The sequence below is a fragment of the Poecilia reticulata genome, chromosome 19 (assembly GCF_904066995.2).
Source record: "Poecilia reticulata chromosome 19, P_reticulata-male-v2, whole genome shotgun sequence".
Classification (NCBI taxonomy): domain Eukaryota; kingdom Metazoa; phylum Chordata; class Actinopteri; order Cyprinodontiformes; family Poeciliidae; genus Poecilia; species Poecilia reticulata.
The window spans coordinates 12972678-12999471 of record NC_088848.1 but is presented as its reverse complement, the minus strand read 5'-3'; the positions used below and the strand labels follow the sequence as shown (position 1 = coordinate 12999471).

Sequence of the window (26794 nt, the reverse complement as noted above, 5' to 3'; positions counted from 1 at the left end):
ACAACATGATTCTGCATGAATAATAGATCTTGCCCAAAGGATGTTGTTGCTGTAAGATGCCCAATTTCTTTTGCCAGGATGGCAGAGTGAGAAGAAAAGTTACTTACTGTCCTCATGAGTCTTCAGAGCCTTAGGTGGGCTGCGGGGGCCGTCTCCAGGTGTAGTGAAGCACAACGCCGAGGTGAAATACTCGGTGAACTTCTTCAGACCTGTCACGTATCCCACGTGGACGCCATCCTGGAAGTTCGGCCGTACCGTTACCATAGAAACCTCTTCTTCTTTGTCAGGTTCCCAGGCCAGCAACTAGAAAAAACAAGAGGAGAGACAATGGGAAAGAAAATTACTCTGACAACCAAAGACTCTAGGGATCACTTGGCATCTTGGTTTAGTCTATTTTTAGAGTAGTGCCCCGGTGATGTTTTGAATGTAGGAGAACGTAAGAACAGCAGAGAAGCTCTATGAGGTTTTGCTCATGAGAGAAGGGATATCATGTCACCATAAATGGTAGCCGCACACACTACAGGGACAAATGGGAACTGGATTGACCAATTAGCTATTTAAGTAATCTGTCCCAGTGGTTAATCTTTTGGGCTAATTTACAGTTTTTAGGCCAAGCAAATGTTTATTAAAGAAGTAAGTCAGGGGGGTTTTTAATGCTCCCAAAACTGTGTTCCCCTGTGCCTGTTTAATCACTCATCCTTTACATATTCAGTTAACCCTTTAAAATCTGATCTAAGAAACAAATTGCATTTTTTTTTCTGCAAAATAAACAACAAATGTTGAAAATTCAGCTAGCTTTTCCAATTCCGTAACAATAAGTTACAATTAGATGTTTAAGAACAGACAATGGCTTAAGTTTGTCCAATACATTTATTTTATTTTATTCATGGTTTTCTTTTAAAAAGCAAATTCATAAAAACTCCATACATTTTCACCCACATCAAAACTGACAAGAAACGGAGAAAATTAAGTATTAGTTTAATCTGCAATAAAAGGGAATCTTTCTATCAGCACCGAACATTTCAAGATATAAACAAAGAGCAGACGGGTAACAGACAGGAAAGGAGAAGCAAGTCACAGAGAAATGCTGCTAAAGAAAGAGAACACAACCTTCAACTGACAAATGGGAAAGTGCAGTCCATTGTTCTCACTGGTGCAGAATATTGTTTGCCTTCTGGCTTTTTTCCTCCTTCTTCCTACATGTAATAGAGCATGTTCTGCACTGACAGCTCTGTCAATGGACGTGATGGCCTGTTGTGAGGACACTGTTGGCGGCCCACTGACCTTGTAGCCCTGGTTGATGCCGTTGATAAACTGAGGGTTCGGAGCGGTCCAGGTAAAACGGATAGCTGTTGAGTTGACTGCCTCGACCTGCACATTTCCTGGAGCGATGGTTGGGACTGGGATGGATGATGGAGAGAAAGCAGAAGAATTGGGGTGGGGGAAAACAAGGAGGAAAAAAAAAGAGGAAGAGGCAGAATCGGAAAGGTATTAAGAAAAAAAAAGGGTGTTAGCGTTCCTTTCAACTAATAGTTTAAAGTCTGCGCGCATCGGTTTTGCTGCCAGTATTGATCGCTGCTGCACTGGTCAAGGCAGATACTGCCATCACTCTCCCACTGACACATCTAATACCAGACCTCTTTGTTGGTGTACTTGTGACTGATTTAGACGCTCAGGGATTTTTAGGTGTATAGAACATCTGTAGTTGGAAAATAGGCAGCCAGATTCAACCAGATGTACACAAAACCTATTAAAGCTATTACACACGAGATATTCCAAATTTGTTTAATGTAAAGTTGCATCTCAACAAATTGGAATATGCTTGAAAAGTTAGTCCAGTAGTTCAATAGAATATTACACAGGACAACAGAAAACCTTTTCAAGCAAACAAAATCTTGTGTTTTGGTTATGTTAACGGGTTGCACGATCTTAGGTAAGGCTGCTTAAGTCACAACTGTACAACAATCTCCAAGAAGGTAAGCCGCAAAAGGTCAATAGCAAAAAAAAAAAAGCATGTGGTTTAACCGAGGTATCCCTTTGCTTGATTGTTCACTGAGTATTCCATTTTCTTGAGGTGCAGCCAAAGAGAGGTTTGTGGTAAAACCTATTTACAGAGACATCTAATTTGTGACGAGTCCCTTACCTCCTTGAAGAGTCCACTCTGTGACTTTATGGCTGAAGATGCCCAAACCTGCCCCATTGTAGGCAGCCACCTCAATCTCATAGTTTGTCCAGATGATGAGGTCTTCCAGGAGTAGAGTGGTCACATCCGGGCTGGAGATATTCTTGAGCTGATAGTCCACAGGTAGCCCAGTGAGCCGGTAACTGAAACACAAATTTACGAAGTTTGAATGTAAAGATTCATAGGTACGTCTGAATAAATAAGAACATTTTTAAAAAAAGTTATTTTCTACAGTAATTCAATTCAATAACTGAATTTAATTACACCTATTTACTTAAATGCTTATGTTTTCTGAGAAACTACATTTTCCGTTTCTTTGGGTTTTAGCTGCAAGCCATATTTCATTGTGATTAACAGAATCAAGCACTTAAAATATAGCAATCTTTGTTGAATGAATATACAAAAGAGCTTTACTTTTTGAATGAAATTCCTGAAATAATTATATTTTGCATAATATTCTAATTTACAGATGTGGTAAAAATGTGGGTTTTTTCCCCCATGTTTCTTGCTCCACAGACATTACAGTATTCAACTGCAGTACACCTGTCTTCCTTCTAGAGGGGGACAAAGCACCAGCAAAGTGGCACCTTAAATCCCACAGGCAGCTTTGACTTTGTCTGGAAATCACCTGCGGTTTCATTTGGATGTAATGAATAAAAAACTCTGACAGAGACCCGAGCTAATTATATGTTTAGAGGATTTACAGTCACTTTGGCTTATTGCATACTCTGTCTATTAGAGTCACAGTGTTTGCTCAAGTCAGCCCAGAAATTAAAGGTTGGTTGTACGTCAGATAAAATATTTTTCAAGTTGCTTTGTTAACAGAGACAAGTGGGTTTCATGGGGAAAGAGTAATCTACTACTGTGACGCGATGTACTATATATAGATTTTAACAGAGTCTGTTTATCAGACCCTGTTAAAGAAGAGTCCCAAGAATGTGCAAAAACAGGCAAAGAAGGCAATGACATGTATAAGGGTGATGGTGGTGGGCAGGGGGTGGGGTTTACCGGACGATGTAGCCCCTGAGGATGCCGTTCTGGTGGCTTTCGGGCGGAGGCTGCCACTGGATCATGATGGACTGGTTGGTCCTGCCGCTGGCAATGACATTCTGAGGAGGGGCACTGGGGGGCTCTTCTGGGAGAGACACGCTGAAGATCACATACACACATAAAGAAGAGAAGACGACAGAGAGAAGATTGCCATCACAGAAATAGATCCTTCAAAATCAAGCTGTCATTTATGTAAATTCATTTGCTTAAAGGCGTTTACTGACGCTTCCTTGTATTTGTAATTTGCTCGTTTTTATGAAGAAACACACAGGCCACCAACAAACGCAGAGTTTTGTTTTTTTTTCCCTCACAAAGACTCTGCTGTTCCTGGGAGGGGGGAGAGGATGGAAATAAGAGAAAGGAATGAGACAATTAACAGCGGCCAACTGGACGCATGGAGGGCTTTGTGCTGGGCCAACTGTAACGAACGGGAACAGAACCCTTTCCCCGCCACCTACGGGTTTCCTCTGGGTAGAGAGTTGGCAGTGTGGTGAAGCATGACCGGCAGCGGTTGAGGAATAGCTGGTTATGTGAAGCCACAGAGATGACAATGCTGATGTCGCGTCAGACCCGGATCGTTTCGTAACTCCATGAATGTTACAGTAAGGTTAATTTGGAAGCGCCTCAGTATGAGCAAAACATCGTATCTTAACACAGCAGCCACAAGGCAAAGGGGCTTCAAGATGACGTAGACACGGCAGCCTCCGCAGTTATTGACTCCTCTGGTGTAGATTTGCGAAAAGGAAAATCAGCTTTTTCTGTGGCGGCGCTATCGCACAAAGGAAACATCCCCTCCATCTGATCGCATGTAAATATCAACGTGTCCAATATCACAGCGGCAAAAGCACAGCTTGGAAGCAAAATTTGGAGGGATTTATCTTAAGTGGCAACCATGTAAATTTCGTATGCCAGTGTTGTTCTTCATGAATACTTTTTTGTGGCCAAGATGCTAAACCAGATAAATACTAGAAGGAACACTGCAAAGAAGAAAAAGAAAGAATGGATGAAGAAACTGAGGTAATAAGCAATATGGTCATCACAACATTCCACCCGTCCATCTGTGCTTCCCTCCTTCCCTCCATCCGTCCGTCTGTCCATTCTAACTATCAAAGGTAGCTTGTTTTTGTGTCTCTTTCATATTCTTGGTGTTTGCTTGTTCAAAAGATGTGAACTCTTTGGTATTTGTTTGTTTCTGCTGGAACCAGGACCACAAAAAGGGAAGCACATACCAAATACTGATTCAGAAGTGCTGTTATACTTTTACCTGGCACAGCTACCAGGATTGCAGAGACGTTTGAAGACAGGTAATACTTTTGAATTTCTTAGCAATAAAATATCCTTTAAAATGTGTTTAAAAGTACAGCATCGTGATGAAGTCCCCCCCGCCCCCTGTAGAAAAGTTGTACTTTATGATTTGTTCAGTGTTTGTTCTAATAAAAAGGAGAATGCTGATGAACAGATAAAGGTCTGTCCTTCACTCACCGGTCAGTCTCCTTACTGAACTGCCCCTTCCCGACATCATTAACGGCACAGAGGCGGAACTGATAGGAGCGGGCCGGGATCAAGCCATTCACTGTCACCGCTGTGGACTCTGGTTCAATATTGGCCAGCAGGATGGCCCAGGGAGCGTCTAGAGCAGAGAAAATGGAAAAACACAATCCACATGACAGCGCACAAACACACACATTCATTTCCACTGTGCCAATCAGCTAAAACATTTTCTGTAATTTAGAAAGAAAAAAAAACAAAACAAAACAGATTTATGACTAATTGTGATTAGCAGTTTTGAGCTCTAAGTCTACTTTAAATGACATGCAGCAACCTCCACACTTGTGTGCATCTTTGCTCAGATGTGCAAAATTAAAATAAATGTATCTTTTACCGCAGTAGAGTCATATCATCGCATCATACAACCCTAACGCAAACATCCCCTGTTTGATTTAAGTTGATAAAATAAGCTAAACAGGTGGGTCACGTCTGATGAACTTGTTTTATCATCTACCACTGAAATACATTTAACTTATATCAAGCTCACAGTGATATCAAATCTTTCTGCCACAGGAATGCCACTCTTTGCTATAGTTCTCCCACAGGGACCTTCCTAGCCAACCTTCTCGTCTGGATAAAGTTGGGTCGTCGTCGAGTCTCATTTATCACGATTCCAGTTGTTTTAAACTTTTTAATTACAGCTGTGGAAACTAAAGTGTAGACCGGCAGCCATTTTCTTTGAACTGTTTCCTGATTTATGTAGCTCAGCACCAATCTGTCTCATTTGATTGGCATGTTCCACTGTTTTTTTCTCATTGTGAGGATTGACAAAGAGAATTTGGCCATTGTGTTAAGTCATTTTTACACACTAAAGAAATGGGAAGTTGCAAGTTTTTATTTAATTTTTATTAACTTAAATAAATGAAACAAAAACTTAGAACTAAGTTAAGTTGGTTTGGTATTCAGCATTGGTATTCATTCAATAGTACTCATTGTAATTAATTTTTTTTTTTTTCTGTAAGTCGGATGTTTTTCCCACTGCATAGCTGGAATCAAATTAGAGGTTGGTTTAAAATAAAAAAGAACAGAGTGAGGTTCTACCACTGCTTCCAGTATTAACAGGAGGTCAGTGTTAGAAACGTCCAGAATAATCCTAATTAGTTATCCTTCAAATTTTATTTGAGCCACTCATAAAATCCTTCGCAGCATTTATTTTGCATATAAACGTCGAAGCAAAAAACACAGCGGGAGAGTCCGTCTCCGTGCACGGAAATGCACACGAAACACCCAGACCCAAATGTGAAACATTTTCTATCTTTTCAAGTCTGCATCAATGATCCCACGTGTCAAGTTCCCTCTTCCCCCAAACCCGAGTCAGGATAAATAATTTAGAGGTAAACTGACACGAGGAGAAGTGAACTTTGAGGAGAGTACAGACGTGGACTGGTAGAGACTTACTGTTTTCAGAAACCTCCAGGATATAGCGTATGAGAGGACTGTTCCCATCAAAAGGCTTGGCCCAGGCCAGGTCTATGGCTCTTTTTTCAGACTTGCTCAGCACTGCAGAGGGGTTCTCGGGGGCGTGTGGGAGCTGCCTGCGCGGGGGAGGGGGGAGATCAGAGGACAACTTTGATAAATAAAAGAAATCTGTCTATCAGAGCAGTTTGCTTCGCTGCCTACATCTCCTGTAGACGCCCGAAGAGAGAGTCAAATCTTTCGCAACAGAGACGTCAGTTCAGAAAGGTGATGAAATGTGACTTGACAAGACGGTAAAGACGATTCCTTGTCAAGATGGACACGCAGGCAAACAAAACGAGATGGATATTACCGGAGGTCGGGACGGGAAATGGAACGAATGGCATTAGGAGACAGATAGGAGGAAAATGCACAAAGACGTGAATAAATGAGGCTAAAGCTGAGGATCATTAATTCATTCAGGCATAAATTCAGATAAGCGCAGACGGATTCATAGATAAACCTTAAAAAGCGAGGGACGGATAGTAACTCAGAGTAAAAGCGGTAAGCCAACAAGGGAGACAGTAGAGCGATGAAGACAGAAACAGTCACATTCATATTCAGTTTAACCTTACTGCAGTGACTCACCGGTGAAATGATGGGGAATAATAAGACTTTACAGAAAGAAAGAAAAAAATAGTACAGTAGAGTATAGGGGAAGGAAAAAAAAAATAAGAAGAAAGGGGGTGGGGGGGAGTCCACCAGGGGCTGCAGAGTGTCAGGTGAGAATGAGGAGAAGGGAGGTGAGGAAGAGAAGGCGTCATTTAAGTGGAAATGAGTCAGAGGTGTCGATAAGAACAGGCAGGACAGTGGGGTGTCGGGGACATGTTCCTTTCTGCTACTTCACATCAAAGAATTTTGACGACAAGAGTGTAAGGAGGAAAAGATAAGGAGAGATGGGGAAGGGGGGAGGGGTTTACCTGACACGGAGGTGAGCGCTGCGGGAGTCGTTGCCTCCGACCGAGGTGACTCTGCACGTGTACGTGCCGATGTCACCCGACCAGGTCTGGGAGATGTGCAGGGTGCCGTCGGCGTCCAGGCGCATTCGGGGGATGGCTTGCACGTTGATCGGAGAGTTGTCTTTTTCCCAAACGTGCCTGCAAAGCAGACTCTGGAACGTTACCACTGCTGCGCAGTCAAACAGCACGAACCGAAATGTGACATCGTTGAGATTTCTGAGCCTCTGTGATCATTATTTTTTCTGCTTGTTTGTTTTTGCTCCGTTGTTACGAGAGATGAATTGATCAGACTTCTACTGCCTGATATGGTTTCCCTCTAACTATACACACAGACGTTCATCTATGTTCGGCTCTATTTCAACTCAACCTCCACATCCAACAAACATACAGATATAAAAGTAAATAACAAAAATATGTTGCATTTCTTTGATGGAGGCAGAAGTGTGGAGTCAAAACAGAAAATAAAAGAATACTATGATCTTCATGCTGTCCAGCACAGTAAGGATGACCTTATTCTTTATCTGATGTTTACAAACAATAAAAATACATTCCAAGAATATGTTTGGCATTATCTGGGTTAAACAAAAGAGAAACAGTTTGATTAGTTAAACCATAGCAAGAAAAAACTTTTTTATGACATTACTACCTAATACCGGTATTTTAGAGAAACTAATGGAAAAAAAAAATCCTAATCATTCCTCACTAATGCCCAAAGAAATGTAATTTTATCTGGATAATCACTGAACATCTTAGTCAAAAAAAACTTTTCTGAATTTATTCCGGCTATGACTTGCCGTTTCAAAAGTTAAATGACATTGCACGTATTGTGAATAAAAAAAATATTTCGACAATGACAGCCAAATTGAGTTTATTTTATTCTTTTCCTTCAAACTAATACAGTCTCAAAGTTGGAGTGGGTGCATTAAGCACTTTTAGACAATTCCAGGTTTATTGCACAGCCAGAAGTAGATGGCAACAGCTTAATATACTTTTTGTTTATCTTTATTTCCAAGAGTGGCACAAATAAGCTCAAGTAAACCTATCTTATTGCTGTGACTAAAATAGACGAAGCGTTTGATGTGCTTTCCAAGCTTCCGGCACAGTTTTCATATCGAGTCCAACGTTTCCTGCCTTCGAACTTCTGCAACTATAATTCACCTTTTATTCCAGTAGAAAGTACAAAGTCTGCAAAAGAAGCGGCTTTTTTTTAATGTTTTTTTTTTTTTACTTTGGCTGTTTTTAACTGGATATAAAATATTTTTTAAGACTTTTAACACATTAATGCAAACTCCAAACTTTTTAAAGAATATGTACAATGCACTAAATTTAAGGATTCATGGCCTTTGGAAGATAAATAAAACCACAACATCTTAAGTCCTCTATCGGAGTTTACAGTGGGCTCTTTTTTCAATTCATCCTTTTAATTTAATTTCTGCTTTGAGATGACATTAGGTGTTTTGCGGTGGTTTATTACTTAGATTTGCTTTTAAATATAGTGAAATTTGTGTTTTTATCATGCTGGTCAAGCAGCTATTTTTAAGTAATGTTCAACTTTTGGAGATCAGCGCACATCTGATCTCCACTTGAATGACATGTTTTCTTATTTTATCAATTTTTAAGTGTGGCAAAGAGAAACATGCCTCTGTGCCGCCTTATATTCTCGTGGAAAGTCGTGGAAAAACTGCTTCAGTTGAATTTGTTTGACAAGAACTGTTATAGGAGCAGACACGCATAGCAACAACAGTTTTGTTAAAAACAATTATCTCTTCACAGAGGTTTCTTTTTCACCAAGTGAATAGATTCAAAATAAAATTTTGAAGGTTATATTTTTCTGAGTTTTATCAGTGCCAGATTGCGCTACTCCAATAAAAAGATAATTAATTTGAGGATTTTTTACACATTTTCAGCAAAAATAAATAAATCTGAGTCTTAAGAAGTTGTTCAGCAACGTCTACATTTTTCACTGCCTCAGAAATATGTTATTTAAACTTTGATTTGCAGTCTCATTTAAGCAGTCTACAGTCAGTTGTTGCAAAGCTGATCTCATGTCTTTCTATGAACCAGGAAACCAAGTAGTTTCTGTCTTGATTTAAGGTTGTAGTTAAAATGTCTGGGCAGGATGACTGAAGAAATTTCCTATTTAGGCTGATGTGGTTTAAATATGTGACTTTTAAAGATCAAAACAAAATCTCAACTTTATTTTATGCCCAGTTTGGTCTAGTTATGTATCAGATGGTACAATTTTGTTGCCACCTACATGACTGCAAAACCTCGACATCCATATCCCCCATCAGTCATGGAGTACACAGATGACTTTGTCTTCTTCTATTTAGCTGTAATCCAAGCCGACAGTGTTATTAGTGAGCTGTTTCATCCTCTTCCCACCGTCTCCTCAAACTTACCACCAGAATTGACCTGAACACTCACTGCAACGCCTAATGGCTGTATATCAAACAGCAGATCCACATTCATCATAACTACACAGCAGAGAAGCAGCGTCAGATGTAGCTTTCTCATTTGAGTATAAAAGAGAGAAAGGAGTCTATTGATCAGGAGTGAAGTTGGGTACAAGGCAGGAGTTCAGTAATCATTCTGCTGAAAGACTCGTGTGTTTCACTGGATCGACAGCAGTGGAGGTACGTGGTAAACACTTTTGCCATACACAACTTTCTGTTGGTTTCTAAATGTGTAAAATTGTATGTCACACTCTTCACAGTGAAACAGCTTTAACAAGATACACTCAAAACAAAAAAACTTGTTCAGTCTACATAACTGTACAGTTATGTCAACTGTACAAAGTTATGTACAAAGTTGACGTAACTGTACTTTGTACAGTTATGTCAAAAAATTCCACAAAACTGAGTGATGTTCCGTATATAAAAGGAACTTGATTTAGTAATTTAGTATTTAGTAAACCACATCAAAAATACTTTGTAGATTAAACTTATCTGACTTAAGTTAGTGTATCAATCACTGAATTTCGCTAGAGGGACGATATAGCAGCAGAAGCCTTAGTTTGACTTACTAAAGTTTTCACATAGTGTAGTTGAGTAAATTTAAATTGTACCAATTTTATTTTGTGGGGAAAAAAAACAGCTATTACCAATAAAACACAGCATCACAGATAAACCGGTAAATGATTGTAGCACAGAATGTTGTTGCATCAAAAAACTAGTTTTTGTGACTTCAACAAGTAAAAAAAAAAACAAGTTAAACTTACTAAAGTGTGTTAAGTTTGATATCTCATTTACTTAGTTCAGCAATTCTATGAGCTCATTTTTTGATTGTAGTTTTGACAACAAATATTGTTATTGTTTAAAAAATATAAGATTTGTTCTGCTCTAATACTACTTAACTTACACTAGTATTTGGTGAATTTTTCAGAAAAGTGAAAATGTTTTTTTTATCATTGGTGGTGAATATATTATAAAACAGATATTCAACAAAAAAGTAAAAATCCAGATGTTTACTTTGCGGCACTTGGTTACCAGACAAATGCGCACATCTCTTAGCAACAGATTACAACAAATATTGTTATTGTTCAAAAAACATAAGATTTTTTTCTACTCTTTTGAAATACTACTTAACTTACACTACCTACTCCGTGACAAGAATTGTGCAGTTGGTGAATTTTTCAGAAAAGAGTAAAGATATTTTTTTGTCATTGGTGGTAAAATATATCATAAAACAGACATTGAACACAAAATTAAAAATCAGATTTATACTTCGTAGCAGTTCGTTACAGGAAAGAAAAAAAAAAAGCTAATTTCTTAACACCAATTTAATTATTGTTTATAAAACATAGGCTCTTTTGAAATACTGCTTTTCTGCTTAGACACATTAAATTTACAGTTGGTTAAATTTAGCAAAAATAAAAATCAGATGTTTACTTTGTGGTAGTTGGTTACCGGAAAACGCGCTCATCTCTTAGCAACAGACTTACAACAAATATTGTTATTGTTGAAAAAACATGAGATTTCTTCTGCTCTTTTGAATTCTACTTGTCTTACATTATTCAAAGTGAAAATGTTTTTTTTTATGTCATTGGTGGCGAACATACAGTATCATAAAACAGACAGTCAACACAAAAGTAAAAATCTGATTTATACTTCGTGGCAGTTCGTTACTAAAAAAAAAAAACACTCATCTCGTAACACCAACAGGTGATGCAACACATAATGTTGGTGTTCATAAAACATAAGCTATTTTGAAATGCTGCTAATCTGCTTGGACAAGAAATTTTACATATTGCAAATTTTGCAAAACTAAATATCAGACATTTACTTTGCGGCACTTGGCTATCAGACAAATGCGCTCATCTCTTAGCAACAGATTACAACAAATATTGTTATTGTTCAAAAAACAGATTTTTTTCTGCTCTTTTGAAATACTACTTACACTACCTACTACGTGGCAAGAATTGTGCAGTTGGTGAATTTTTCAGAAAAGAGTAAAGATGTTTTTTTTGTCATTGGTGGTAAATATATCATAAAACAGACATTGAACACAAAATTAAAAATCAGATTTATACTTCGTGGCAGTTCGTTACCGAAAAAAAAAAGAAGCTAATTCTTTAACACCAATTTAATTATTGTTTATAAAACATAGGCTCTTTTGAAATACTGCTTTTCTGCTTAGACACAATAAATTTACAGTTGGTTAAATTTTGCAAAAATGAAAATCAGATGTTTACTTTGTGGCAGTTGGTTACCGGAAAACGCGCTCATCTCTTAGCAACAGACTTACAACAAATATTGTTATTGTTGAAAAAACATGAGATTTCTTCTGCTCTTTTGAATTCTACTTGTCTATATAGTATATTTGTATATAAATATATTATATATATACAAATAATATATATATAATTATATATAATATATATATTATATATAATATATAATAATATATAATATACTCTATATATTATATACTTGTCTATGTATATATTTATACTATTCAAAATGAAAACGTTTTTGTCATTGGTGGTGAATATACAGTATCATAAAACAGACAGTCAACACAAAAGTAAAAATCTGATTTATACTTCGTGGCAATTCGTTATCCAAAAAAAGGCTAATGTCTATCACCTAATTAATAACAAGTAATTTTATTGTTTATAAAACCTAAGATTTTAAAATATCGTTTACGGTGAATGGAAGCAGCAGTTATTTTGAGGTGTATAGTAATAGGTGTCTTCCATGCATTGCGTTAAGCATTGAAATACCTTGCAAAGCAAGATATTTCAATGCCCTCCTTTGCATTGCTGTGACAGGCCCCAATTAGGTGATGTCTGTTGGATTTTATTTACAGGTATAAAAGTAAAATTGTTTTAAATACATTTCAGATATATCTTTGAAAAAAGATTCTAACTTGTGTATGATTTCACTTATACTTTAGTATAAAAATCACAATAAAATACCTTGTTAATGATTGTTTTAATATCAGAAAATGTGAAACATTTGGATGTATATGAATTCTTTTGCGACGCAATGCTGAGGTTATTTATATTTCCAGAGATAAATTTTATGCCATCAGTTCAAGCAACATTCTGGAAAATTGAAGCCATACTGTCTCCGATACAATGCGTCCATGTCTCCACGTGTTTGCGAACAGATCCTTACCTGATAATTACACTAGGGTCATGTGTGACTCCACAGGTCATAATGGCTTTGGTCCCTTTGATGACACTCTGATCCTGTGGGGGTGTGGTAATCCGAGTACGAGCTGTGGAGACAAATCAAAGACATGTGGGAATAGAGGAAAGCCGGCGGAACGTGCTTCCTGAAATGAGCAGGGTGAAGAGAAAAAGAAAAATCCCCAAGAACTTCAAAATGAATTTCAGAAAGCTCATTTCAGTTAAACTGACAAGTTCCAAATGAAGAAACTAAATGAGTGTTTCACAGACCATGTTTTATTCATACTTCTTAATAAAAGGATTCGGCTTTTGCACCTGTTGCATTCTCCCCCCTCCCCCTTTAAAGATTTTCTCTAAAATATTCTGCATTAAATGCGTGTTTGGTAATCACTCCCTAAACACTTACCCCAGACAATGAGGTCAGCGGATGCCTCATCGATGCCCCTCGAATTACTTGCCATACAAGTATAGGTCCCGGCATCGGAAATGTGTGAAGGGGAGATGAGCAAACTGCCCGACTCCAGCAGAGTAAACCTGGGCAGCTGCACAGAACCGCTGGCCAACACACGCTCACCTAAGGTTATTGAAAGGCAGGAAAAAGGAAGAGTGAGGAGATAGAAGATAAATAAATACAGAAAAGCAACAGACAGAACAATAAATAAAATATATATATTAAAAAAATGGATTCTGGGAGACCAGAGATACAGGCTCGGGTTGCTATTGGGATGCAATACATTTTCCTGGCGAAACTCCGCTGAACTGAACCAATTTAATCCTAAAGTAAGTCACTGAAAATATGTCTCCATATATAATTGATAAAAAAAGAGTCATGCAAAAATACATTAAAAAAATGCAGTATTTCCACTTGTACTTCCTGTACTGACAACAAAAGAGTACCGTATTGTCCGCACTATAAGGCGAATATTATAATTATTAATAATATTAACTATTAATATTATTATTTCTTATAATATTATAAGGATTATAAGGCGCACCTTCAATGAATGGCCTATTTTAAAACTTTTTTCATATATAAGGCGCACTGGATTATAAGGCGCATAGAATAGACGCAGCTCTAATAGACGCTACAGTAGAAGCTGGAGTTGCATTAAAAAGCTACTGTTAAAATACGGTAGCTTTAATGTAGAACTTTATCTAAATGATTTCCAGAGGTGAGTAGTAGCTATTTTATTATTTACCCTTAATTGAATGCGTTTTTAAAAAAGGAGTACTTTTTACCTCTTCTTGAGTTGTAATTATTTTGAAGTGATGCTATTCAAAAATGAACCAGACACACACCTGTACAGTTTATATTATAGTGAGACGTCTTGCTCGTACTCAAGCTTTGTTGTTCTTGTTTCCATCAGCTGTGCTTGCAGTGGCTTTAGGAAGTCAAGTGAATGGTCCCTGTAAGTACTTTGCACTGTATTGCACATATGTTTACTTGAAGATATTTTCCCATACTGCCCTGCAGAGGTAATCCAAATGTGTCATTTTGTGAGGAAAATCTTTTTATTCGATTATAATCACATTTTCTGTCAATTTCTGAAATCTGGAAAGACCTTTCCAAAACATGAATTTTCTTCTGTTGAAGTCATTGTTTCTTGATTTGTGAAAAATATTTACACACAATCTATACATGTATATACACAGTCATATTTGACTAATTGGAATATGTTTCGATGAGGCTCATTTGTCAGACTAAGTGTATTTTGAACATAATCTTCAAGCAGGTATTCAACATATTTTTCATTAAGCCAACATTTTTGTACTATGATTTTATTGGTCCAACAATATCTAAAAACTAAAATGTCGTATTTTAGTTATTGCTATGTGGAAACTCATAATAAGCAAAAACCAAGGCTTCAAAACATCTCTGTGTAATAATCAATGTAATATGCAAATGAATTCAATTACTGGATTAATGAACATTGCAATACATATGCACCGAACAGAGGAGCTTTTTGTCACGTTGACAATTCTGAAGCACAGCATCCATGAACGTAGAAGAAAACAGGGAAGCTTATAGATGTAAGAGTGACATAACAGCCATCGTAAACTCTATACTGTGTATAAACTGTATACGTGTGCACAATGTTTGTGTGTAACAGAGACCTTTCTGCCAGGTTATGGCAGGCCTTGGAGCTCCTGAGGTCTCACAGTGCAGGATAATTGACATCCCGTCAATCACCGTGCTGTCAGAGGGTCCGGCTGTGATGTTCGGAGCGATGCCTGAGGGGAGACAAAACACACGCACACTTCAGTCGTGTTACTTCCAAGCACCAACCTGCTGCAACAGAATGCTTAATTTGTGCTTTGTCTCACTAATTTGAAAAGGAGCAACGCTGCCTTCACCCTCCTGCCACTACCGTGTGCCAACTGTCTACGTACGGCAAGATAGAAAATATATGGAAAGGAGAGGGAGAAATAACCTGAGCATAAATGGAAAGGGAAGGCATTTCCAAGGCAACTAAAATCCTTGTGTGTGATGTGCAATAAATCAAAGCCCCTTATGGAATGACAGGAAACTGTATCACTCCCTACAGAAAGGATGCACTGGGAGTTTGTCACAGGAGTGGAGTAAATATCCAAGCAGAGAAGACGCGGAGACATGGATGTATTGAGAAAGAGGAGAGCGACGAGATGAAATCTGAGCCGAGGTAGGCGAAGGAGAGGTACCAGCACCGCGAGAAAAGAAATAAGGATGAAAGGAGTGATTTAGTGACTTGGAATATTATGCATTCTGATAACAAGACGCATCATGGAGTGAAAGCAGCGGGAAAGGAGATGCAGCGAAGAAAATTAGATGTCAGAAACTTGCAGAAAAGATGCACAGCGAGAGTACAATTACCATTGATTTTCAAATTCCTGCAGTGACACAAGCTCAGACAAAAAAAAAAAAAAAATGATGTGGAAGTTATTTCCGAATTAGGAGAGAAGCAGCAAACATGGTTCTCAATGATAGGTTTCTGTACTGTAAGCTTAAAATGTCTGAACAATTGTCAGTCCATCCATCATCCTCTGCTTTTCTGAGATCAGGTTGCAACGTACATTTTCAAACTGCGTCCTTCTCCTTCTGCATTTCAACCTTCAACATGTTGATGTGATGCATCAACATGGTGATGATGCATCACATCACTTCCAGACATATCTATATTCAGCATTTAGTTTTTTGTTATTGTGTTGATTTCATTACAAATTAAATCATTTTAAGTGTTTGTCAATGTGTTTAGCATATTAATGATTTTGCAACATAGAGCAAATGAGCCACAAAAGTGACATGCATGCATGGATGCATGGATGGATGGATGGACGGACGGATGGATGGATGCCATATCATTATAGAACGTAGCAGAAATGCATGTAAAGGATTCATTTAGCCCCACTTTTCTCCTTATTTTCCCTCCGCATTTCTATTTTTTGTAATACAATTACACATCATCATCCCTGAATTTGATGAAGGGCTTAAGGGAGCTAGATGGAGATTTAAACTAAAAAAAAAATTAAAAAAAATTCAGAGTTTTATAAAACTAGCTTATTATATCTTTAAGAGCAGTAATTATTCCTGGAAGCAATTTGATGAAGAGCTCCCAGGCCACTCACTGGTAACAGCCAGGTAGGTGTTGGTCTGAACCTCTCCTGCCGAGTTCCTGGCAAAGCACTGAAACATGCCGGTGTCATCAGGCAGCAGACCGTTGACCTGCAGGCTCCCCCCCACCAGGACTCTGTACCTCGGCGTCTTCACTGGATCGATGGGAAGGGCATCCTTGTACCAGACGATTTCTGGCTGGGGAACTCCTGCGGAGAGTCGACAAAGATTTGGATTACAGACAGCGGGTTACAGCCGCCCTTTCAGTATGACTTCATTTAAATTCAGAAACTGTTAAACAGGTCCACCCTGAAAGGATTTGTCAGGTGGAATAAAGCCGTACTCACCCCTTGCTTGACAGGGAATGTCCACCACCTTCTCCATCTCAGCCGTGATGTGTTTCTCTGGTTCCTTGATAAACTGTGGCGGCTCTGACATATCAAAAGCAAAAAAAAAAATGATGTAAAAAAAATAAGGAAGAATGAACTCACAAAAAAAAAGAAATCATCATTACCACAGCCCAGAAATATGATCATTATAATAATTATAATTTGATGTGATCATAAAAGAATGAGTAACAGAGAGAGTGAGATGCAATACTACATCAAAGCCGTCCAGCTGTTGGATCATAAAGCTTAAACAGAAGAAAACATAAAATCCACCTCAAATTCAGGCTTCTCTTTAAAAACGAGCTGCGAAAGCAAGACGGGTGTCAAAGTCAGCAGTATTAAAGCAAAAGTTCACTCCACCTCATAGCTTGAAAACATCAAAGTGTTTGAGTGGGATGGAATCAAAGTGACTCAAGCAATGCTATTAAACCGTTTCTTGAGGGCAACCATTAGCTTCCCTCCTATTTAAATCAATAATGTTTTTCCTGTTACTGCCTCATGAGCTCACAGTCAAGTTGTTCTCCGTGTAACCAAGTGAGACAAGAGAGGTTTGCGTCAAATTTCGGCCACATCCTTTCTTTAAGCCAAAATGCAATGATTATTCCTGTAGCGCCGCTACATGCACGCCGGGTACTTGCAAATATATTCAACACACTTTCAACTTTTTCACATTTTGTCACATCGCAACCATTGAACTAAAATGCTTTTGTTGGGATTTTATGTGACAGACCAAGACAACACGGTGCCTGAGCAAGTCTGGCAGCAACACACAAATCAAAACTACAGATATCAAAACCTCATTCGATAATATATTTATTGAATATATTAAATGGTTAAAAAAATAATAATAATAGAATGAATTTGTATGAAGTCCCCTTAATTTTTACATAAAATATAAGTTTTTACCCACCCTGCTAAAACAATGCAAAGCACCAATGGGGCAATTTTCTTTTTGACAATTTTCCTTTTCCCCTCATTTTGGTCTATAATAAAATTACAACATAATAGGCCGATGTTTGCGATTCTCATGTAGCAAAACTTCAAACATGTCATAAGCCAATGGAAAAGCTGCTTGCAACTCACACCAAGGAATATTAGGTTCAGAAACTTGTAATCAAAGTTGTTCACTTTTTCATACGCTTCAAACAATCCTGATCAGAGTGACACAAGTTCCTCTCAGGAAAAACAATGAAAACTTATTTTGCAAAGGCAGCAGCAAACATGTAATCTTTTTGATTTTGCACTTTCAGGTACGATTAGTCACATCATAAATCATCTGCATTCGGTGTGCGATGTTTAAATTTTTTTATTAACAGTTTTGTCATAAGAAAAAGGTGTCAATCAGTGTGGAAGTAATTAGAAGGCACGGAGGCCTGCAAACACGAATGCGTATAGAACTACGACAGCACTTCAGCACACATTACACGATAACAAGTGAAAGTAAATTGACTGCGTGAGTTTCCTTACCAAACACATGAAGGTAGGCACCAGCGCTGACAGACGGCACGCTGCTGCTGCGGAGAACGGTTTCACATTCGTAGAATCCGGCATCACTCACCATTGGACTGAGGATGGTGAGCCTGCGGTTGAAGTCACTTAAACCGCTGCTCACCAACACTCCGTTTTTACGCCAGGAGATACTCAGCTTTATAAGAGGCCTACACATGTGGGGGGGGGCGGGGAGGGGAGGGGGGGGAGACATCAGATCTAATTTCTCCACTGTACTTGGTAAGCAATATTCAAACCTAGCTTGAGGAGACAAAAGCTAAAGAGATGACCCATGCACGACTCTTGGGGAATGTACAAAATTGAAACAGCAAAGGCTCTCTGCATGCCTCGAGTGTTGTCCTATTCATAACGGAGGCTGTACAATGTGTTAACAGCAAGGGTGACAAGGCAGTGGGGATTTTGTTAACAACAATAAGATGTCTTTTGTTTTTGTTTTTTAAACACTGAATAAACAATGACAAGTTAAAGGTTTGTGGCGAGCGGCTATAGTTGGAAGTTCCTGCAGATTTCCCCCATTTTGGAGGAACAAATCCTTAAACATGTAGATGAGAGTTTTTACCTGGCATTGGCCACGCACTCCATCGTGACCTCTGATGTGCCCGTGACCACACTGGTGTTCCTGGGCGGGATGATGATAGTGGGAGCGATGGGGTCGGCCGGACCTCCAATATCTAGATGGACAAACAAAAATTGCACACGAATACATTGATGCTTTCCAAGTACCTGATTGATTGAAAGAACCGAAAGGAGGAGCAGTGTCGCGAGGCGACTGGAGGATTTTGTATTTAATATCCTATAAATCTCGCCTCCACTCAGCACTCTCTGCGGGTGCCCATTGATGTGAAATATTGAAACTGACCGGCGAACACACCGAGCGTGAGCTATGACTGAGAGACGGGTCGAACAGGATGAGACAGTGCACTGAGTGTGCATAACAAGGTATCTTTTGGAAGACCAAAAAGAAAGAAAAATACTGCCAACATAAAACAAAAGGGCTCAATGGATCCTTGCCTATGCGTTCACTTCACCTGAGTTTTTAAAGCTATCTGAAAACACATTTATTCTTTTGTTTGGGTATGTTTGGAGCATTACACACTGCTGATGGCGTTTTATAGTGTGGGTGTGTTTGTGTGTGTGTGCAGCTTGAAATATGTCATGTCTGTGATAAACTCATAGCGATCTGTCAGTCCTGTCATGCCCTGGGACTGAGCTCATGGCGGCACATGTCAGACGTAGCTACGGGGGATGTCATGACTCAGTAATACCAACCTGGGTTTATTTGCAGGCTTTGATGTACGTAAACACACGTACCTCAGAGCAGGCCAATGATTGACAGCTATTCACCTGAGAGAGACTTAATCCGACAAGGCTTTTGGCTCTTTAAAATGTTTATGTAACTGAAAGCAGGAGCTAAAACGTGTTAATTTTCTTACTTTGGAAGTTTTGAGATATGTGTGAGAGTTCAGTGGGGGAGGAAGAGCTTTAAGACAAATTGCAAATTGTTAGAATTACTTTAATCGTTCAGATGAGTTAAATAGCAAAATATTGCAAAGCACATTTTGAGACCTTTTCTTGCATTTTTTAAATTCAGAAGTGTAAAATATGTTTGAAACAATTTGTGAAAAACCCAAATGATAATCTCATGACAAGCTTTGATTAGATGAGATCAAAGTTCATCTTAAAGCATCTGTAATTTCAGCAACAGGCGGCTGGATGCCAATGGCTGTCACCTTTTTTTTAGGTTTTTTTTTTTAAGTAAAAAAAAAAGAAGAAAAAAGCATGTTTTTTTCCTTCCACTTCACGTTACAGTATCCCAACTTCGTGTCGGGACTGTATGTGACTAAATCCCAAAGAAAGTAAGCATGAGAAGTAACAAAACCAAACCAGGATTTCCGAATTCACTATTCCTTTGTCTTTAGTCATAGTAAATTTCAGAAATGTAAGCATACAATTCTAAGTTCAATTCTTAAATTCAAAAGCTTAACTTTCTCACTCTTTCTCACTTTCTCATTTAAGCTGCCAGACAACCCTCACCAGGGCTTCAACTTTTCAGGATCACATTTTGTCGTCAGCCATCATTAGTAAAGGTCAGGTGTTCCAATTTTCAAAGCTTTACAAATAATCCTCAAACCTAATCAGCAGGCTTTTGCATGTGCACAGCATCTGTCAAATGCTTTGAAAATTACTGCAACTCAGGCAGACAAAGCAGGTAAAATAAATGATGTCTGGAAAAAATCCGCATTTTAATGTTGTCTTCTTTAGTTTGTGATGTAATTGGAAATGGCAGCTAGCAGAAAAAGCTGAGGTCAAATTCAAGTTAAAACAAAACAAACATTTCAAGGTAAGATCCTATCGGTACTTCTTCATGCAAGTCACATTCCATCAGTATAATTTGTGAGATTGTTCTATTGATCAGTTTCACCAGTGCAACTAAATAAAACAAAAAGCATCCGAAGAATCTTGTTGCGTCTTGGAAAAACCGTCTGGTGTAATGACAGACCACAAGACGATTGCTGCCACTACTAAACATCTCTTTTAGAAGAAGTTGTTGCCAAGTTTGACACGTACCAATGGTAGAAATTTGAGTTTTTTTGATCATACTTTAAGTCAAGTCAAGTTTATTTGTATAGCACATTTCAGCGACAAGCTTGTTCAAAGTGCCTTGCATCGTAACAGCATCATATATTTATACTTATTTCCATCCCTGAATTTTTTGTAAACAAACACGTTTTTAGAGTTCTGAGCAGAAACTCGTGGTTGATCTGAGTGCAAGTTGGGCTTTATCAGTTTAGAGTTGAGTATGAAGCATCTGGGATGAGAGTCAGCTCACGCAGGCCTGAGGCAATGGCTCTCAATTGGGAAAAAGGGCTACTACTCTCAGCAGGCCAGGGGTCACCTCAGAGAAGCCCAACCGCTGAGATGGTTAAAGCTTCTGACTGGATGCCTCCTGCCACCCATCCTTTGTCTTCGAGTTATGCGAGATCTGCTCAGGGAGGTAACATGTCAAAGCCAAGCATAATCTCTCTCCAGCAGCATTTTATTTATTTATATAGCACATTTTCAGCGACCAGGCAATTCAAAGTGCTTGACATGAGTTAAAAGGAAATACAAACAAAATAGCAAACCAAAGGAAAGAAAAAAGAGGAAAGAAAACTGATCTAATGTTCTAAAGTATGTAAATTAAGTGCTCATGTTCATGGTTGCTAAGTATCTAATTCCATTTCTAAATAGTGAGTACTCTACATTTTCTGATAAAATACGCTAAAGAGTGACTGATCTAATTCCTTTTCTGGGTTAAAAGTAATATAAACTAAGCAGTGACTGTTCCTGTCAAGTATTTGTGGATTCCAAGTTCGTAGTTATTCTAATTCTAATTCTGATTCCATTTCTGGGCTATATAATGTTGATCTAAATAGTGCGTACTCCACAATTTCTGATATTACTAATAAACTAAAATAATCCATTTCTGGGTTAAATAGGGAGTACTCCACCGTTTCTAACAAAAAAGATGAAAGGACACATTAGGGCAAATGGCAACATTCAGACAAAACAATGGGCAAAACAAAGACACGAGTGAAGGTGGTGACGTCAAAGGGCCATAGAACCAGGTGGCCGAGGCTCCTGACAAAATACGATAAAGGTGTTGTTACTGAGGAATGATGTCCTCGGGCTGCTCAGCTCCACAGCTCCATGGATACATGAGGGGGTGAGGAGGGAAGAGCGTTGTGTTTACATATCTTCAAGGAGATTGGAAATATGCAGCCCTTCCAAGGCCACATAGGAAAAGCCAATTCAGAAACAGAATGTCTTAGGTCGGGAAGATTATAAATTTCAATCTTCCCTAAAGTCTCTCCGATACATCTCAGTTCCCAATTATCCAAATTAGTTTGTTGGTTCCACTGAACCGAAACTAGCAACTTCTCCAAGATTGATTCCACCCCTTTAGAAAGTTGCAGGTTATAATGGATAGTTCCCTTGAATTGGTTTCAGCATTCCCCTTATGCTCAAACCAAAGAAAAAAAAATCTACAAATCAAATAATCAAATTCACCTCACTATGTCAGTCTCTGTCAGAACCTCTCAGTTGATTGCAAGGCAATAGTAAAATCTATATTGCTGATTGAATGAATGATTTGAAAGATGCTAAAGCTACAGGGAAGCAGGAGAAATTAAAACGCCACAAAGTTTTTTTTTTTTTTTTTTTTTTGTGTGTGCAAAACTTGGACAAAGTCATTGAAAATATGAACCTGGACACTTCAAATGCGGACAGAAACAGGTTCATGTGCTGTAAACTGCAAGAACTCACAAGCTCCTTCAGCCGCCTGTACATGTGAATGCGTACATATGTGGAGCATATGGTAAATGCTCGAACCAATGCATGTCACGTTTCCATCAGACCTGAAAAGCTGAGCCCTCCCACCCCCACCACCACCACCACCCGCTTACTTCGCCATATAATTCGAGTTGTGTGTGGTTTTGCATGTGTGTGTTCTAGCTCTTGTATAATCAACTCTGCCACTATTCTCAACATGAGCCACGGGCTATTTCTGCTCCCTCGTGTTGTCAGCTATATTATCTTACCCTTACCCTCCTCATTCACTTTCATAATGAACTCCAGTCTACCATGTCATACGATGCTGTCTGTTAGATTCTCTCTTTCATTTCTCTCTGCTCAGCTCAGGCCGGCTGACTGGGTTCGATTTGTGAGTCTTGATTTTTTTTTTTTTGTTGTTGTGGAAGCTGAAAATGTTGCTGAATTTTAACTACTTGGCACTAAGGGAAATAACCTCTTCTGCTTTGTGTGTTTAGTATTTATGCAATATTGCAACAGTATTTTTCATTCTTAAGTGCAAGTTGGAAAAACTCAATTACAAACACTGAGCTTTTTGATCAGGTATGAAATATTTTATACAAAATATGAAGGCTTTTTTTTTTTTTTTTAGTAAGGTCTGATTTTTGACTAATTAAACCATTTCTAACTGGGCTGCATAGTGAAAACAGTGGTAAAAACCATTGGCTTGCATCAAGAAGGTCCTGGGTTCAAATCCTGACCTGAATTCGTTCTGACTGGACTTTTCATGCTTCAGAGAAAAGAGCAACAAAGTAAACATAAGTTTTATGTAAAAGTGTGTATACAAAAGATTTCAATTTTACTATATTTTATATATTTCTCAAGGGGCAAAGTGACTCTTATTTACTGAGAGCCTTGGTGAGCTCCTCTCCAAGTATTCCACTATTGCAAATATAGAGACAGCTTTAAATACTCCAAACAACTTCACTTCGTCTAAATCATTCCTAGTTGGAGCACAGTATGATGAAATTAAAGTATGTATATAAATGTTACTTACTCTCCACTGTTAGAGTAATGGGTTGGCTGGTCTTGTTTTCTCCGTTTATGTCGTTAACCGCTTGCACATAGTAGCGCCCGGCATCTGGTGCCACCGAAGACAGGATAACCAGTGTGTTGTCCAAAGTAATTGCGCTGAAACGGGAACAAAACAATGTGGATTCAGTACAAACAAAATCTAAGACACACATTGCTAAAGTTAAAGCTCAGCCAAGATCTGAGTTCCAACAAAAGTTTCTTCAAAAGAATATGCAGCTGGCATCTTCAGAGGCTGCATTGTCCAATTAAGGCTAAATATGTTTGAAGTGTATTGGGTCCACAGTTGATCCCGCTGCTGAAAGGAACATCAAACATTTTACCATTTAATTACACTGTTCAAGCAGTGTTAAGTCGATTGATTTGCAATGTGTAAACAATGTGTAAGTGCTGAACGAGCATAGGAGAAATATCGACATCCTCTCCTTACTCAAATATGATGTCCTTGCATAATAAGCTGCAGCAATTAATTGGATGTGTGTACCTCGCCGCTTTCTGCGACCTGAACCCTGGCACCTCGCCACTTTTGGAGACAATAATAACATCTTCCTGTACCGGGTGCAGAGAGTCTAAATAAATAAACACAGATTCATTTTTAACCTGTGTGTCTTATGGATCCTAACAACTAGTTTGTTTGACTTTTTCATGCGCTGGCTTTGACTCTATGACTGTACCATCCAGTAACAATGAAATCCTTCTTCCCGTTTCGTGATGTTCTACAGTCACGCAAAGTTTACAGTCGATAGTCTTTTCATCTGGACTTGTTTTGCACAGTATCAGCTCGTCTCCTTACTACTTCTCCATTATCTACTGTTCATTTTTGCATTTCTCTTTGCTTCTGTTTATATTTTTACTAATCACTGACTTAACACATACCAAATAATTACAAAATTGTGAAACCCAAAGACTTTGAGAATAAGAAAATATGAATGTGATAATTAGGGGGTCCAAATGCAGTGAGAGGACTATATGCAACAAAATATAGTCCTCTATATTTTGTTGAAAAAAAAAGAAAAAGCCACGTATGATCAAAAAGAGGATGCACATCTTTTCATAGCTGTTTTAAAACTGCTACCAAGGTAAATTAATCACTCAAAGTACAATGTGAAGCTCTACACACTAGAGCAATGAAGAAAAGGCTGATGATAATGACCTTCTGGAGCTAAAAGACCTCAAACTACTTTAAAAAATAACAGAATGTAAAAAAGGATCCCTGTTTCCCTTTCCTGCTCCCTGGTGAGTGAATGCTGGATGAACTTAACCTTTCCACTCTGTTTCATATTAACTTTCCACACCATATTTTGTTCTGGGCTCAATGTAATTCAATGTAATTTAAATTACAACTGGAACTTGAATTAATTTTCAGCAAACTATTTATAGTCTTTTGAAAGACAATTTATTTATGTGTCTCCAATAAACAATATAATACTGAGAAAAGGTTACATTTGTTTGATCAGGGATGTAGTTTTTCAAATTTGATAAAAATTTACTTATTCAAACATGGTTTTTGACCTATAGTTCATTTAAGTTTAAAGTAGAGGGAAATAAATTTATTGAAAAAAAACAACTGAATATGTTCTCTTGCGCACATGTATTCTGTACAGTTCCTCGAGCTGCTATCAGTACTACACCTAAAAAAACTGATAACTATAATCAAGAACAACAAAAAAATACTAGGTGCATTGCTTTTAGTGGTTTTCTAGCTTATAAGAATGTATTATTAAAGTCAAAAGTAACTGACTGATGAGGTACAGTTTACCCTTCAACATGCGTACGCTGAAATATCAAGGCTGTCTTATGGAGTAAACACAGCAGAACACGTATGATCAATGTAGCATGCGCAGAAACACTGCACCCTTTAACACCACAGACTACCTGAGCTGTCAGCGTTTACAGTCTAAGATCCATCTTCAGACCGACCGATTCCCAAATATGTCAGAAGCGACTGCGGCGACTGAGCTCATTTGGGATTCGCTTCACATGCCGAGACTCTAAATACTCTTTCAAAAGGGGCAAGCAAACTTCAATGGCTGCAGCTCATGATATGCGGTAAATATTTTATGCCAGTTTGCTGGAGCGGTGACATCCTGGACACACGTGTATGAATTATGGATCCCTTCAGGGATGAAGGAAACACAGGAAGTCTCCAAAGCAGTGACTGAATTCCGGGTGACATCTCAGGGATGTTCTAAAATAGCTATGCAGTCCAGGCCTAACTCCTTATGCTGCACCCTAAAAAAATATATATATTTGTTGGTAGCTGTAGCTTAGATGATGACCCCAACCCTTTTTAAATAAAGTTGTAACTGAATGCTGAACCAAAGTGACGAGCTGAAGTAATTGTATCTTTAGAAATCCAACTTTTCATTATATTTCCTCAACTGAATCCAAGTGGTGTGTGAAATTAACTACACACAATGGGGTTATAATTTTGAACATGTAGAATGTAGAAGAGGAAAGAATTGTTTGGAAAAACTCCTTTGTCAGAAGGATGACATGAACAGCAATGTGATCACAGCAGCATATAAGTACTGTCCAATTAAATATTGTCGTTAGTCTAACTAGACAACTTTGTGGCCTGGAAGTAGACGTTTTTCATTCTTCCAAACATTTTCTTGCAGATGCTGATGGCGTTGGGCTCCAGTCAGCGTCAGTGAGGGTCTTAATTTGAGTGATGGATCTAACAGACATTCCACTGGATTCTTCAACTAAACCTCAACGCAGCACAGGTCATATTCCTATGGGGCTACTACTCGAGACTTTTGTCCCAACACTTACAGCTCAACAATCTTGGCACTTCGAAAGACTGAAAGCATTTTTCCCTTCGTCACCAAGGATTTCTGTGTGAATGCCTGACAGAATATTGAAATTAAAGTCAGGCTTATTAGCATTTTTTCCACTTCATAGGGCTATGCTCTGTTTGACTTTAAAGTTTTAAATACACTTCAAATTGTCTTTGTTTTGTGTCTTGCTTATGTTTCTTATTTTGCCTATTCATTGTCGTAATTTGCAGCTCCACTTGCAACCTGCTCCAACAACACAGAAATGTAAATGCGTGTCTTAACTGGACATTGAGATTTTGATGAAAGGTGTTTA

General features: G+C 38.4%; 1 protein-coding gene across 6 annotated transcripts in view; it reads right to left on the bottom strand.

Annotated features, from left to right (window-relative positions):
- Positions 1-26794, bottom strand: part of sdk2b (sidekick cell adhesion molecule 2b) — a 308341-nt gene that overhangs the window by 46776 nt on the left and 234771 nt on the right. For all 6 annotated transcript variants that reach the window (XM_081601026.1, XM_081601024.1, XM_081601027.1 and 3 more), the window contains exons 5-19: positions 23664-23797; positions 18876-18987; positions 18275-18465; positions 16766-16849; positions 16433-16627; positions 14945-15061; positions 13236-13403; positions 12816-12918; positions 7156-7332; positions 6179-6315; positions 4715-4862; positions 3191-3331; positions 2144-2325; positions 1285-1400; positions 108-303 (exon numbers count right to left, since the gene is read on the bottom strand). In XM_081601026.1, coding sequence (XP_081457152.1) covers positions 108-303; positions 1285-1400; positions 2144-2325; positions 3191-3331; positions 4715-4862; positions 6179-6315; positions 7156-7332; positions 12816-12918; positions 13236-13403; positions 14945-15061; positions 16433-16627; positions 16766-16849; positions 18275-18465; positions 18876-18987; positions 23664-23797 — 2201 coding nt within the window. The remainder of the gene's footprint in view (positions 1-107; positions 304-1284; positions 1401-2143; positions 2326-3190; positions 3332-4714; positions 4863-6178; positions 6316-7155; positions 7333-12815; positions 12919-13235; positions 13404-14944; positions 15062-16432; positions 16628-16765; positions 16850-18274; positions 18466-18875; positions 18988-23663; positions 23798-26794) is intronic.